Source organism: Rhinolophus ferrumequinum, chromosome 20 (genome assembly GCF_004115265.2).
Source record: "Rhinolophus ferrumequinum isolate MPI-CBG mRhiFer1 chromosome 20, mRhiFer1_v1.p, whole genome shotgun sequence".
NCBI classification, from domain to species: Eukaryota; Metazoa; Chordata; class Mammalia; order Chiroptera; family Rhinolophidae; genus Rhinolophus; species Rhinolophus ferrumequinum.
The window spans coordinates 9490769-9507594 of NC_046303.1; the positions used below are offsets into that span (position 1 = coordinate 9490769).

Consider the following 16826-nt stretch of genomic DNA (forward strand, 5'->3'; position numbering starts at 1 on the left):
AGCACTTGGTAGTAAATGCATAAGATGAATTATTATCTAGTTATTGGAAGAGTTTGTGAGTGATGTTCATGATTGAGAAAATGCTTAGGACATGTTAAGTGAAAAATAGGAAACAAAATTCTATCTACAAGATAATCTTCACTGTGTTAAAACAAATACAGAAACACACACACACACACACACACACACACACACACAAATTGTAAACTGTGGTTATTTCTTGGTGGCAGAATCATGAGTGATAATGTCTTCTTTCTTCCTTACGCTTTTCTGATTTTGTTTTTGGTGTTATTTACTTATTTTTTTAAATAGTCAAAATGTGGTACTTGTAGATAAGGCCAATTATGTGACAAAGCAAATCCTCAAAGAAGCAACAGAAAATATACTGCCTATAGCTGCCCCGGGGAAGCCTGAGCTTACTCATAGTTGGGCAGAAAGCACTAAGAGACATCGAGGGAGACCGGGCAAGGGAAATCATGTGTGAACAGCGCTGTCAGGAGAGATATTTTTCAAGCGGCCCTAACTTGTGAAAGAGAAGTGTTTGGATATCAGGACGATTTTTCTGTGTAACAGGCATAGAGAAGAGGCCAACAAAATTTCATGACTAGGAAGATGCCTGAGAATTATGTGTTGCATTTGGGGACATTTATATCACGAGCTAAAATAATTTTGAAACCTTGGCCCTTTTTCCTGGCACCTCAAGGTCCCCTTTGCCAGATCGTTCAGGAGCAGCAAACACATGCACAAAAGAGTGACTAAAAGTGAGAACCTCAGAGTTACAAGAATCTGCCTTGCTGGAAAGGAACAGGGAGAAAGAAACACTTAGGGGACACAAACGAACATTGTATCCTCATAGAATTTTTGTCCAGTGGACACAGTGAAGTGAGCTGCAGTCCAAGATGTCCAGATGTCTGGTCACACTCTTCTGGAAAGCTTGGCTTAATAGTTGAAGCTAAAGAAACAGACCATTCTATAACTAACCTTGAATAAGTGTAAGTCAGAGGATGGAGAGAAAAACGGGGCGTTTACCCTTGGTGGTACTTTTCTCATAGTCCCTAACTCAAATTATCAGATGTCATTTTTATTTTGGTTTGTTTTCAATATATATATGTATACAAATGTCTAGGCCTAGAAAAAAAAAATTAGAAGCACATAAACCCAAATATAAAAGTAGTGTGTGTGTGTGTGTGTTCTTTTTTCCTCTTAAGTTATGGAATTGTGGATGACATTTATTTTCCTTTCTTGTTTGTGTGCATTTATATTAATTTTTTACATTTACATTCATTATTTACAATAACTATGTATACTTTTGGAATAGACTATTTTCTTTAAAAAATTAAAAACATTGGATTAAAACATATTATTTTGATGTTATGTACTTTTAATAAGATTGCTGTAAGAATTAAGAGAGTCAGGCAGCTTCTGGAAACATAATTCCAATGCTTTTCTCTTAATCGCATCAAGTGCATTTATTTCTGCCATGGGTATATTTATTCTAATGAAATGCCTTCCTTAGGAGAGCTGCAATTTTTCTCAAAACAACCATCAAAGAAAATTAAGGGAACATTATACAACTCCATGTTGTAAAGAAAAAAATAAGATACATTGAATACACTCTAACCCTCTTTAACCCCCTTCCCCTAACACACACACACACACACACACACACACACACACACACGAAAGAAAAGCATAAGGAAGGAAAAAAACGTATCATTCATAGTTCTGCCACCAAGAAATAACCACTGATTACAATTTGTGTGTGCATGTGTGTACTGTAGCATAGTTAGGATTATCCTGTACATGAAATTATATTTCCTCTTCACTTAACATGTCACATGATTCCCCCAGTCATTAAAATCCCTTTGAAAACATAGAAAGTGACTTTCATCCTCCATCCCTTACTTCTGAAAAGAAAGAGTTCTCTCCAACTCATCATACCACACATCACGCAGATGAGTACCTTTTCAGAGAAAAGGTACTCTAACCAGGTACTCTAACCAGGAGAAAGTAACATGGCTTTTAACTTTTCTCAACACAAATTTCAGGGAAACGGGTTCTGTGGGATTCTAGGGTCACTGGATCACGCAGGGGTTCCAGGGGGAGGGGGCAATAAGGTGTGATGGTACCAAGTTTGAGTCCAGTACCGGGAAAGGCTGGGGTTGGAAACACTGCCCTTTAGACAAGCCCCTGTTATTGGTTTAGGCTCCTCCTGAAAGCGATGTCAGCCTCTGCCATAAAACGACTGTGTGGGACCCAGCTGGAACTGGGGACACAAGGGCCAACAGATGCCCCACCCAGGAGCTCCTGAATTCCTATATGATTTTATAACCTTGGTTTCTTAAATGAAGAACTTAACCTAACTCTACAGTGTGAATGTGGGGAGAAGGGGATAGTGGGTCTCTTTTCGCCAATCTGCAATCCACCAGATATACTTACAAATCTACATATAAAGATTGATTTTTTAGAAAGCTGAGCAGGCACCTGACACTAATATTGTTTGGGTTTTTTTTTTTTAATTAAGTAGGGATATTGTTAAGAATGTACATTTCTTTTCATGTATTTTCCATAACCCCATATACACACCAACTTCCAACAGAAGAGCAAAGGAAGCAGTCCCTACCTTTAAAATCTAATCTAAAATAAATCTAAGCCCTAAAACCATGGCTGCCATCCTAGGCCTCCCCAGCTGAGCTCTGTGCTGCCCCACACCTCCCAGTTCACTGCACAGAGATCCTTCAGTTCCCAGGTTCAACACTAGCTCCCACAGTAACTTCCAGGAGGCCTCAGCTGAAGTCACTTTCCTTTCCTCTGAATCCCTAAAGCAAAGCTGACCACACAGCTCAGGTTTTTCTGAGACAGCCTTAGTTTCAAATACCTTACCCCATAGATACACTATGTTTTTCAGTTTGAGGATTAAAAATGTGGGCACCAAACCCATAGCATGCTTATGATAAATCAATTTCTATTCTAGCGTATAGTTATAACGTATCCTTCACTCCTGAACCAGGCCTGAAATTCCTTACATGCAAATTTTGTTTATACTTCTCAGTGCCTGGCACACGGCCTTATAGATTGAAATATATCTACATCTGTCTGTCAATATATAACTATAGATACAGATAGATATATAGATATAGATACATACACGCAAACATGAAGGGTTGGACAATTAAGTTCATAGACTTTCTGTGTTCGTGTGTGTGTGTGTGTGTGTGTGTATTGTGTGTGTGTGTGTGTGTGTGTGTAGTGCATTTATCTTTGCATTACTCACAATAATGCCTGGTATAACACATATTAGTTATCAATAAATATTTGTTGAGTGAATGGGCTAATTAATTAAAGAAGACATTTTAGGGGAAACCAATAAACTACCCGCACTGAACTTACTAAAGTAGGTAAGTGTAATGACCAGCATATGGCAGGCAATCAACAGAATTTTGCTTAATCGATTAATTAGTTGCATAATTAGCGCTCTCAGAAAAGGGAACTAAGGCTGCAATTGGAATCAAGGGTACTAATCAGCTGATCTGAAGACTGAGAGATGATCCTGGATAATCCTAGCAGGACTGATGTTATCACAGGGGTCCTTACAAGTGAAAGAGGAAGGCAGGAGAGTGAGTGTCTCTGTGATGCAGCACGAGAAGGACTCAACTCGCCGTTGAAGATGGAAGGAGGCCTCAACTCAAGAAATGTGAGCAGCCTCTAGAAGCATGACACAGCAAGGAAGCAGATTCTAGACTACAGTCCTGCCAGCACCTTGATTTGGCCCATTCAGATCCATTTCTGACTTCTCACCTCCAGAACTTGTAAGATAATAAAGTGTATCCTTTCAAGTCATGACATTTGTAGTACTTTGGTACAGCAGCAAGAGGAAACTAATAAACTTAGCAAATGACAAGGGGACTCGTCTAAAGTCACGAGTTTGTGTCAGGCACCATGCCAGATGCTTTCTATATTTTCACTGTCTCCTTCAGTCCTCACTACTTCTCCACACACTGTACGTTATTAACTTCTTAGCAATGAATTTGGAGAGGTTGCCATGTTGCCCATGGTCTCTCAGCCAATAACAGGAGAGACAAAGTCCAACTCAGTCCCTGCAGCTCTCAGGCCAGTGCCTCCCCCGGTGACCTGATGCTTCCACTTACACCTGGTACCACAGCAGCCTGTGTGGTTTGGTTGTTAGCTAGGAGGGAGCACAGAGCTCTTTGGGGACCTGAAGAAATAAATGTGTAGACACTCTTCCCTCCAAATGCATGAGTATATCCACTGAAATGTAGAGGTTCATCCTGTCCCGAGACTGATCACTAACTTCCTAGGAGTCCATGAACTGCAGTTAAAGAACACCTATCTAGAAGTTAATGATAAAGTATATTTATGCGGTTTTCTTATTTAACATGTTTATGTTGCATCCGCTTAACTACATTAAAGTTCCTAAACTCAGGATCTGTATGAGCTTTATATCCACGTCCCCCAGAGCATCTTACAGGATGCTGGAAACTCACCAAATGTTAATACAAACTTGTTATAGAAGGTGCATTTTTTTTTTTTTTGCACTCTCATCATCCAAGCTCAGACTTTAAAATGTCAGCTTTCTTTAAACTAGAAATAGTTATTTATCAATTAAAAGAGCTGTGCACCTGAGCTGAAGAGATGAGTTTCACATCTCCAAGTTCACTGAGCTCTGGCTGGAAAACCACCTTAGAGCTCTCAAACATCCTGTGTTTTGAAAAGAGTCCTGGGTTTGAATCCCAGTGTTGCCACTTAATGAATACAAAACCATGCACCAACTACTACATAACCTCCGTTTTCTCACCTATGACATGGGTCTATGAACAACTACCTTGAAGGGTGGTTATAAAGATAAAGGTGACATTGCAAAAGTGCTGAGAACATAATAGAAGCTCAGAGACTAGTCATTATGGGTCTTATTATTACAAATGCTACGCAAATCCAGCAAACAGATAACCACTGCTGGCTAAAATAGGGCTCGATAAGACTGTAACATACATGTAAAATGCAGATTTGTTGAAATTTAAGTTTATCCATAAAACATAGATTCGGGGCTAGCATGGAATAAGCCTTTGAGGCCAAAAGAAGAATGTCAATAAAGTGCTAGATACAGAAAAGAACACCGCTTGCACAAGATCAAGAGACCAATCTGATGGGAGGGTAGGATTGCTTCAGGAGATGTGAGAACCCAAGCTGTCTAAATGGCCGGAGATTTATTGCCAGCCTGAGAAGTTTAAATGTATTCCAAAGACCCTACATTTCTTAACGTGTTTCCTATGAAATATCAATCCTGCTTGCAACTCTGCCAAAGTAAGTAGAAATAAAAAAAAACTCTGCAGCTCAAATTAGTTTGAGAGAGTCTCTCTATCCCATCACCCTCCTGAAAGTTTACCCTGCACATGGGCACGTAAAGGGCTCTGAGAATCCTGTAGTAAGGAAACCCACTTAAGTTTACTTGACCCGGCATTTCCTGAATGTATTTAATCATAGAACCTTGTTTTGAAGATCGTACTCGGTACTACCATTTTATAAAACAAATGTTGAGCACCTTTGCAAGAGACCAGTGAAGGAAGCTGGTATAGGTTCTTGTGAAAGCCAAGTTTAGGTTCTGACAGCAGTATGCAGAAAAGGCTGAAGGAGAAAAGACAGAAGTTAGTTGCAAGCAATAGGATGAGGGTCTGGCTGCCATGCAAAGGGGAAGAATATCATTTATTAGAAAAACAACACAAAGAGACAATAATCAAACTTGATGACTGATCAGCAACATGAGAGATACGCCAAAAGTACGAGAAATAACATTAAGGCTCAAAACATATGCAGCTGGGAAAATGGGGGTGCCAGAATTCAGTCAACAGACAGGAGTTGTAAACAGCCATTAAACCCTCCCTGCAATTCCCAACACAGATAATTTGGGGAACCAAAGGTAGCAACTGCTAATAAAATTCAAGCACAGTACTCTGAAAGACGAATGTGATCTCCAAAAAAATTAGAAGCTGACATCTGCCATATTAGCATCTTATCAAGAAGTCATATGTTAGGGACCTCGAAGTTCCAATAAATCTAAAACCAGAATGAGAGAAGAACTACAGAAGGGGCATGATAAAGGCAGAGCTGTGCATTCATAGGATGAAAAGGCGAGATATCAAAGCAGAAGAGATACGTGTACTAAGAAGGGATATGAAAAGACACAGCAGAGGAGTGGAACATCGTTGGGGACAGAGAGCATTAACCAAGCAGAGGACCGTGAGAAGGAGAAAGAATGATGATACTGATGAATATGAACTTCACCCCCAAGGGAGCTATGGAGCACAGCTAACGAACCCTCTCTCCTAACGCCCAGGGAATTATCTGTAATACTCAAGTATTATAACCCAAGAGTCTGAAGAGGTTAAGTGACCTCATAAACATAGGTAAGGTTTTAAAAGTTGAGCAAATACAGCTGCTTTCAAATAGAAGTCCCCAGTCATGTATAGAGAAATCGGCAAACTTCATATATATTTGAAGGCAAACCTCCAAAACGAATAAAAAATGGAGTCAATAGACAACATAAAACAGTGCTTAAAAGTTTGGGCTTTGGAGTCTCATGGGTCCGGGTATTAGCTGACCGGGTATTACCCTACGTAATTTCTCAGACCTTCAGGTCTCTCATGGATAACATGGGGATAACAATAGCTTCTGCTTCATGGATCACTGAGAGAATTAAAGGACAGACTGCATGGAGAGCATTTGTCACAATGCCTGATGGAGACTTACATTCAATAAATCATTGCTGGTAATAGGAGCAATTGTAGTGGCAGCAGAAGTAGCAATTGTTGTTCTTATTTCGCTCACAGGAGATGTGACCTCCGGAGAGGAATAAATCTGCCTCAGCTTGCCATACAGTAACACGTACTGTATTATGCAGTATTTCCCACAAAGTGCACGTTTCAGTTTCAGAGTTTGGGGTTTGTCACCCCTGTTTGCTTTCTCACTTAGCTGTATTTTGGTTGTACTCTTTTTAAAGGGTTGTGGTCACAAGGTCCTTCAGTCAAAACTGGGTTCCTGCATCTTTTTTAACATTCAAGTTGACAGCCTTAGATGAAATGCACTAGATGTCTAATAATGAATTTATATATCTCTTTATATACAAAGCATATTTTCCAAAATTAGGCAAGAAAGTCATTTTTAATTGAATGATTCAGAAACAGAACATCTATATTAAAAATAATTTTCCCAAGCAAAGACCCAGGGTAGCCATATGATATTATAGAATAAATACTAGACTAGCAGGTTGAAAATAATAATAGTAAATTTTTAAAAAGCAGGTCCTCATCTCAGTATTTCCAGTTACTGCTACTGAGAGCTCCACTTCCTCACCTAAGAATTGGAAGGTTTGACCTCACAGTTGAGGTTCATTCATTTAGGCAATTCCACGATGCTAAAACAGTGAAGAGCTTGACTGACAGAGTAACTTTACTTTTTCTTACTCCTTGTGGAAATTATACACAAGTAATTCAAGTTTACAAGGATACATATTTTAATATTGTAAGTAAGAAAATTTGGGGAGATCATCACTTACCATTGGAAATACCTCAACCCTGAGTTGCCAGGAGGGAAAAAAAAAATACCTGGAAAAATGCGTAGACATGGAAAACCAAGAGAGTTTGAATTGTAGGTGAGTGCTGAGCATACCAGCTACCACTGCTCTGTGTCTGAACAGCAAGGTGGAGGTGTCACCAGGTAGATGGGAGCCTGGGCATTTCAGTCTACATTTCTTCCCGGGTGGGGTGGGGTGGAGGGAAATGCTATTAAATTGGAAGCCCCTCCTAACATCCTTCTCCAATCTCCAATCCCTACCAGTTGTAAAAGCCCCGCAGACCTTCTCTTCCCTTCCTAACTGCAACTGGTTAGCAAAGTGTACAAAGTGACAAAGAAGCCAATGGGAGAAATTCCAGCGGGGGCAATGGGGCCAGACTTCCTTGAAGGAATCCAGGCTCCACTACTTACCTGAGGCATCCTCTCAACTGCTAAGAATGCTGTGAGGCTCAAGTAAAAACCGAATGAGATACTTTCCCACCCCCTCAATGTCAGTATTTAGACACATAGCAGATGCCAAGTAAATATTAGCTGCTGCTGCTTCGGCTGTTGTTATTATTGCCATTATTGTTATTTGATGCTGATGATAATGATTGTTAACTAAAATAAACAGTCAGAACTTACGGAGTACTATCACCCTGTAAGAACCGACAATCAGGGGTGGATAAAAGACAACCCTTAATAACGTCAGTCTCCTCCTTCAACTTCATACCAATCCACAGCCAGAAAAAATTAAAGGAACAATAACCCTTAGGACAGACCAGCAAATAAAACAGAAAACAAACTGCTTTCCTCATACGCCTTCCAATGCCCCTCCTGCCTGTGTGGGATTTCCTAACCATCACGTGGGGGACAGTTGGGTTTGATTTGCCACCCCTGTCTGCTGGTTGGGCCTCAGGAGAAGTGATGACCCCAACACCAGATGCTCATGCAGAAAGTTCAGTGGCCACTCAGCTTCACACCTCCTTGGCAGGGCTGAAGTCAACACCACCAATTCTTATTCTGCAAGCATCTTCAGCGCTGGTTTCAAATTTCCTTGCTTTCCTGAGTTAAGGACAGACTCTTGGTGTTAAGGGGCCTGGAGCTGCTCACAGTCTCGGAGGCCAGAAACCTTGTTCAAACACAGAATTACTCATTTGCAGACCCTCTGTCAGTGGAGAGCTCTCATACAATGGGCCCCCAGGTCACTGTTTTATGAAATTGTTGCTCTATTTGCTCCTCCCACAGCTACTCTTTCATTGGCGATAACTTGTAGGCACGCCCAGAGACTAAACCACCCAGGGCAATTCCACAGTGCCTGGGGTGGGCACACACAGTGGGCAGGGGCCTTCCTGGAGAGCAGGCACAGCAGCGCCTCGCACAGCTGGAAACTCACCCTGGGGGGGTTAAAGAGGTCACCTGGCAACTGTGAGCCTCCTTGCACCCAGACCTGCCGGAATCTGATATTTCCTGTTACTTGTGGGACGTGTAGTTGAGGTTATTCCAATTAAATGCACATCTGTGCTCAGTATAGCCTAGCTGCCTCTGTGTTATGTAATCGTGAACTTTCGTTTCGGGTTTGGATTCTAATGGTTAGGACTAATACAGCTACAGGCACAGCTCAATGAATCTGAGACCTGGGGTTGGGCATCCACAGCTGGGCTGCCTCTGGCTGACTCTGGTCATGGAGATGGTTAAGAGATTAGATTCTCTCTCGTGGTGTCTCTCTCTCTCTCTCTCTCTCTCTCTCTCTCTCTCTCTCTCTCTCTCTCTCTCTCCCTCCCTGTCTCTCTCTCCCTCTCTCTCTCTTTCTCTCTCTCCCTCCCTGTCTCTCTCTCCCTCTCTCTCTCTTTCTCTCTCTCCCTCCCTGTCTCTCTCTCTCTCTCCACACACACACACACACACACACACACACACACACACACACACACACACCTCTTATCAGTGAAAAGTTTGCCTCTAAGTATTATTTCCATGTCTGAAAACAGACATTCTTCCAGCAAAGAATTGATCTGATTCTAGTCTCTGTTGGGTGGTCAGGTCAAGATTCCACCTCCTATTTGCCAGCACTCAGTAAAATAATATTTCACATAAACAAAGTACTACATACACGACAGATGGTGGCTTTCTTGGCACCTAACTTGTGGTCCCCTGACACTCAGCCCAGGCACAGCAGGACTTACTCTAGGCTAGAGCTCACACTTTGGCAAGAAATAGCACCTGCACAAAAGCTTTATAAAATTTGTTTAACTCACTTGCAATTTTTATTTTAAGCAATTCACCCAAACCATATTTAATTCCTTTCAGTTGAAAAAGGAGAGAGAACATCCCATGTTATTAGAACACAGCAATGCTTTTCATACTTCCTTCAGATCAAATATGAAAAGGATTCATTTTTTTCCCCCAATTTTGATAGAATCATCATTGCCTGTTCACACCAACCCTATAAAGACGACCTTACTCTGGGGAAGACAATTTGTTAGTGCCTCAATGACTGCTTCTTACCTACAGAATTATACATTAGCCACCGTCCCTGACTATTACAAAGAGAGGCCTGTCAAATGTCCTACGCATTGAATTTATCTCCTCTTTACTCTTCCTTTCGGAGTCTGAGACAGCCCCAAACACTACCAGGACAGACTCACCCAGTCAATAAGGTAGGGATGTTGTGGGGTTTTAGAAACAGACGATGCAGTGTCACCACTGCTGACATAAGGTGACACTCATTTAACTACTACAGATAAGCAAAGTAAGTTTTAGGGTATTACAGCTAGGTAGTCAACCCATTTTATTTATGTATGCATGTATATATGGATCTAAGTATTTATTCCTGCCCTTTTCCATTAAAGGATCAGAAGTAGGGCAAGGCACTGAAGATACAGAACCACATCCAGTTGAATCCAGAGGCTTCTGGTCTGTCATTTTTATAGCAGCAGAAGGGCAACCTTGCCGTACTCCCTTATTTCATCTCACCACTGTATGTTGAGAGTAAGTTACTGCTACTAGTACCACAGGTGTTTATTTCTGTATTCACCTATGTCGTTAGCCCTGATTGGAGTACCAGAGGTTCTCAATCAGGAGTGATTTGGCTCCCTAGAGGACATTTGGCAATGTCTGGAGACATTGGTGACTATCACAACCTTGGGGAGAGGAGTGCTACTGGCATCTAGTTGGTAGAGAGCAGAGATGCTTCTAAATGTCACACAGTGCACAGGACAGCCCCCATGACAGAGAATTACCTGGTCAAACGATCAGTAATACTGAGTTTGAAAACTCTGAAGTAATTAATAGGGTATGTATGTGGGTTTGTAATTTTTTTTTTTTAAAGATGGAAATCAGTCATTTTTCTGGTTTTAGAAACACTAGCTTTAGTTTGTACTTCAGCCTCCATTTGTCTGATCTAGAAACCCATATATCAGAAGAGATTTCATAATTGATGGAGGAAGAAAAAATGAGCCTAAAGGTTTGTTCTGGATCCTGGTGATAATGACAAAGGAATTTCAAACGAGGAGGTCGTTTGGCCATAGCTAAAGGACACCAGAATAAGTCTACCTGAATGTGTTGTGAAAATCTGGTCATTGCTTAAAAAAACTGGAAGTCATCTCATCTCTGAACTCAATCGGAACAAATAGATTTCACCGAATAGAATGTGTTTTACAGCACTGATGGAAGAACTGCTGGAAAGAAAGAGAGAGTAAACAGATGGAAAGAACACCAAAGGAAATGGAGAAATAGCCATCTGATGATGTCATTGAGAATTGGACCGAAAACCACATGCCTGGGCTCTTCCCACAATGACCTGCTGGTGGCAGGTGCACAGAGTTCAGGTCTCCCGGGTGCCCCTCCAGCTGGGTGGCTTTCTCCCTTGCCAACTGCTCTCTCGGTGACAGAAGTCATGGGTTCATTAATGCGTTTCGCACAATAGAGTATTTCATATGACTGGTTAAAACCTGGGTTTGATTTTTTCATGCCTATCCTTCTAGTCTTTTCTTTCTTGCGTTTTTTTCCTGATAAGCCATGAGTCTTTGAGATATGGAAAGGCTAGCCCATAATGGATGAAGGAATAATGAGAGGCAGCTTTTCTCTCAACTCTCTCAATAATCACTATCTTGATTCTGATAACATAAAGACAGGTAATTCAAGATTTAGGCTGTTTCCGTACAAGACTAGCCACACGTTTCTGTTCAGCTGATAAGCAGTGATCCTTCCTGACAGTGGTGTGATGGGCACACGTAACCTATCTGTGCTCATGCGAATTGGAAGAATTAGCTAGAAAATCCGAGGGGTTCCTTTGAAGTCTGCCTCTGTTTTAACTAGAAGATACTTTCTAAGGAAATGCAAACAAATCCACTGCCATGGATACAAAAGAAAACCATCAATTTAGACTGGAGTCTGCTCATCCAGAAAGGACTTAAGCTGGAGGCGTCCTCCACACCATCTGTAAACAAAGTATCCTCAGAAGGTCCCCAGGAGGATGATTAAATGTAATAGCTTACACACATGTTTTGAAATAAACTGGTGTGTTAATCATAGCTAATTCTTTTTCCTGCATTAATTCCTGGGCTCTACTAAGTCATACTTTGTTGGCCCCCTGGAGTTATTTTATGTACTGTATTATCTTTAGTTATTTTATTAAATCTATAACTTAATTTTCATTAATTCAATCAGTCCTTTTATCCAGTGTATAATGTATAATTGTTTCACAGCTTTCTATTTCAAAAATTAGTGAGACATACATGTACATGTTATATAAAATAAGAGCATGTGTACATATACATATATATCTATATCTATCTATTTACATATATGTGCATGTGTGTGTGTGTGTGTATATATATATATATATATATATACACACATATGTATATATAAAACCTTTGTATCTTTTGTCCAAAATATTTTAGACAAGTGGATTAAACAAACCTGTTCCCATGTGAAAGCTGCTTTCAACCATCAGCAAAACCCACTTTTCTAAGCATGACTGGCTCATCAAATACTTTCTAATAGATTTCATGTCTTTGTTAATCCTACTTATCACACATCAAAACTAAGTTGGCAATGACATTACTAATACTCTCTTTCACTAAAACGCTTCAGAAAGCTATCTCAACACCATATGAGTTGGGGAAGACACTCACTTTGCTAATAGACCCAGGCATCTGTCTACATGTTGGGAGGCCATTAAGCCTTTTGCTGCGTTTTGTCTGTGTGATTAGTGGTACAATCTCAGGCAGCTTTCAGAATAGGCCATGTGAGAACCTTCAAGAACTTAGTTAAAAATAACGGGATGGCCAAACCATGGCGAGTCCAACGACCTCTTGTTTTATCTTTGCCAACAGCAAAAATTGGATGTGCCCAGGTGAAATGGTGAAGAGGCGGAAGTGGGGGTGGGGGTGAGGGAAGAGGAAGTCAGTACAGCTGTCTGGCTTTATAACGATGGAAGGAAAATAATCCCTCCTCGGTTATGCATAACGTTTGGTTTTACTGGATATCATTATCTTAGCCACTATGACTGCAAATGCTATTAGAGTTAAAATGCACACTAGGTTATCTGGTCCTTCTTAAAAACTCATCAGACCATTTATCTTCCAAATTTCTCAGAGCAACAAGTTCCAATGGAAGCATCTACGACTGTGCTTCTGTGAGAGGATTATAATTGACTCAAAGTGTCTGTAGGGAAGTGGGATGATCCCATGCTATACCTACAGAAACACGTACAGAAAACTCACACCGCTATTTTTCTTGTCACACCACCCAATCAAAACAAGTATTAATAGCACATTTTCAAAGGAATAAACTTACTTTCAGTGCAAATAGGACAGCATCCCTTTCTGTTGAGAATTTTACCCTAATCAAGAGAAAGAAAAAAATAGGAGTTAATGTCTGCTGAGGACAAAACTCTTTTTATTAAATCCAATACCAGACAAACCAATGAAATCAGTCCAAGCTGTACTGGAACTCAGTGCCCAGATGGTGATGATGATGGTGAAAGTGAAGTTTCAAGTATCAGGTTCAAAGTCCAGGCAAAGTCATTCAGAGAGCTTTCCTGTTTTCATCCTTTGAGAAATATAATATCTAAAGGACACATTGGTGTGATTTTTCTCACATGGAGGGATGATGAAAACATCCCTAGATTGAACCTTTTCACTGATATCCAAATCTAGCCCTCTAAAGACCAAGTGCACACACACAAACATGGCAATTGTTTATTAGCTTATCAATTCATGTAAGGTCTTCGTTCTGTCTCTGCTTGTTGGAGGGACCCAAACAATAAATCGTAACCCAAGTTTGGGCCTATAGACATGGACAATATCTGTGTTACAGATCAAATTCAGTCAGATTTCTCCTTTCAGAAACTGTTATGCAATCAAAGCCAATGAAGCTGAGAGTTTCAAAATGCTGAGTAATTTTCCATTACCTTTCTGGAGATACAGTTTAATCTCCTATTATGCATTTCTTCCCATTTTTTTAGTGCATGACATTTAAAGGAGGAAGCATATTCTCAGGGCCCATATCAAAGAATGGCATTGTCTTATGTCTGACTCAATGGGACTCACAGAGAAAAAGAAATGTGGAAAAAGATGAACATTTATGAAGAATTTGCTATGTAAAAAACATCCTATTAGATATTTCCCTTATGTTCCTGAGCACCAGGTTAGTTGTAAGAATTTAATAAGTTAATACTTAGAATATATCAGGATTTAATTAATGTTATGTGTTATTATAATAATTTTTATTAGGATTCACAAGAGCCTTATGAGCTGAGTATTTCTCTTTTTATAGGTGAAGAAATTGATGTCATTCAATCCAAGGGTGGTAGAACCCAAGTCTGTGTAACCTAAAGGCCATGTTCTTTCCACTCCAGATTTTTGTTCTCCTTCATCTTCCTCTCTAAGAGAATTTAACATTTATTCGGTATCTGCTATACACTAGAAAGAATGCTGTGCATTCTTCATACTTTATCTCATTTACACTTCACAACACCCTCCAAATGCATGTGTTCCTACCCCTATTTATAGGAAACTAGGAAACAGAGACACAGAGAGGTAGTCCAAGACAGATGTCCAGGCCACGCAGTTAATATAATGTCCACTCACTCATTCACTACTGGTGAGTGGCATCAAGAATAGATTTAGGTGCTCAAAAAAATCATACTGACTCAAAAAATGCTGGTTAATAATTGAAGAACTAGAACTATGTCTGATTCATTTTTACATCAGCTAGACCTACATGGCTGGGACATAAAAGGCTATGACAACTTTGAATAAGATAGAAAAGTCAGTCCCATTCAGCAGTCCCATGGTTTGGGGTATCACGACATATTTTCATTGTTTAGAGCTCTCTTCTCAATTTCTATTTAGCCATAAGTCTCCTTTGGCTTCTTGGACTGAAAGCAGTTGAGGCCAAAACCAAATGAGCTTGGCTTAGACAAATGGAATGATAGCCCCAGGGGATTGGGGTGAGGTGCTCTATCTGAAAGGAGAAGAGCTGTCTACAGCCAAGGTCCCACCAAAACATGACCACGTGACCCCCTGCCTCAGCACATTGGCAGGAACTACCATCAGCTTCTTCAGAAAATGAAAGTGGGGCTGGTAATGTTACTAAATTAGGTGGGGAATAAGTCAAGCATTGTCTCTGAAGTCAGGGCTCCTGGGTTACACATAACTGGCTGTGGAACTCTGGACACGTGGCCTCATGGTTAAGAAGGGTCTAGTAACCACACCCACCTCCGAGGTGTGGCCTCAGCATTAAATGGGGTTAGTCTTGTGACTATAGAGAAAGGCTCGGTACACGTCAACCTCCATAAGAGGACAGTGTCCTGATAACCCTGTCCCCAATGGAGCCCTCATAGCCCTTCCCACAAAAGGCACTCCTTTGTCTCTAGGGGAGTTGCCAGGGCGGGTAGATAAGGAATCCAACCATAAGATCCTTCTTCAACAAAGCACACAGACTTCTGGAAAGACATGTGCAGTACCTGGGAAGAGAACATGCAGGGATGTGCATCCTTGCTGGTGGGAAAAGAACAGAGCAGGGGATACAGGATGCTTCTTCAATTTTTTTTTTTTTTAATTTCCCCAGGCAATGCAGGGGAGGGGAAGGAAGTGTTTAACAGGATTTCCATGGTAGAAATAAGCTATCTTCCAAAGTCCTGTGCTGGCCAAGGAGGAGGGAAATTGTGAACTGGAGGAATGGTTGGAAAGATGCCTAGAAACAGAAAGGTGGCCCCTAAGGCAGGAGCTTTGGCATGACGAGGAGGGGGTTGGGCCAGGGTAAAGACCTGTGTCTGGAAGCATGGATGCTCCTGTCCCAAATGTGGTCTGCAAAGAAGAGATACTAATGAGACATTGGTGACATAAAGAGCATTGACCTCCTCACATCAAAACGACGATGAAAACCACCAACCCCGCCACAAGTGGCAGGACTCACGTAAAGCTGGACTCTCCACCGTGGCCTGCCAAGCTAGTTACTCAAGCCACCAGGTTGGCACAGTGTCCTGTTTTGTCTTGTAGAATAAGGAAGCCCATTATTACTAACATGTGCTGCGAGAGGTCATTAGCAGTGAGGTTTCCCCCAGGACTGGCAGAAATGATGTGATCCTATTTATCCCATTTTCCCAATGAATATTTATAAGCAGACCATGTTCAAGTCTACGTACTGCATCGCCTTTTTTTTTTTCTTTTCCTTTTTTATGGGAGGTTTTCAGTTTTATGTCTGAGGCTTTTTAAAGCAAGACTAATTAGAGCCTTTTTTTTTTCATTTTTTTCTCCCCCCTTTATTTAGTTGTGCAATAGCAACAGCTGTTGTTTTTTTGTGCCTCATTTGGCAGTCAAGCAAATACAGCGATGTTTTGTTTATAATAATAACAGATGTGAATAAAATTAAAGTCTGTGTATAACAGAGAAGGGAGGACATGTCCTGAATATATGGATATATTTTTTCATTCACTGGAAGGTATTGAATAGGTTTGACATTTTCCCAAAACGCATAAAACTTTGAGAGGTTTCAAGTTGCTAAGGTGAATTCACTGAAGCTCATGCTCTAGAAGATAATGGCTGCTTTATTTGGTGCCCTGGAACTGTGGGTTTCTGAAAAGAGGTATTTCCATAAGGACATGATTTCTATTTGGGGCTACAATGGAGGCCACGGTTAGAGAGGGAAAACTTCAGAGAAGGGGTCAGGGGAGCTGCTAGGCAGGAGAAACCCCTTGGGAAATTTATTAATAAACAACCACATATTACTTCGAATGGCTACAGGAAGAA

General features: G+C 40.8%; 1 protein-coding gene across 2 annotated transcripts in view; it reads right to left on the reverse strand.

The window, feature by feature from the left end:
- BMPER (BMP binding endothelial regulator) overlaps positions 1–16826 on the reverse strand; it is a 220702-nt gene that overhangs the window by 74312 nt on the left and 129564 nt on the right. For both annotated transcript variants that reach the window (XM_033087954.1, XM_033087955.1), the window contains exon 11: positions 13369–13414. In XM_033087954.1, coding sequence (XP_032943845.1) covers positions 13369–13414 — 46 coding nt within the window. The remainder of the gene's footprint in view (positions 1–13368; positions 13415–16826) is intronic.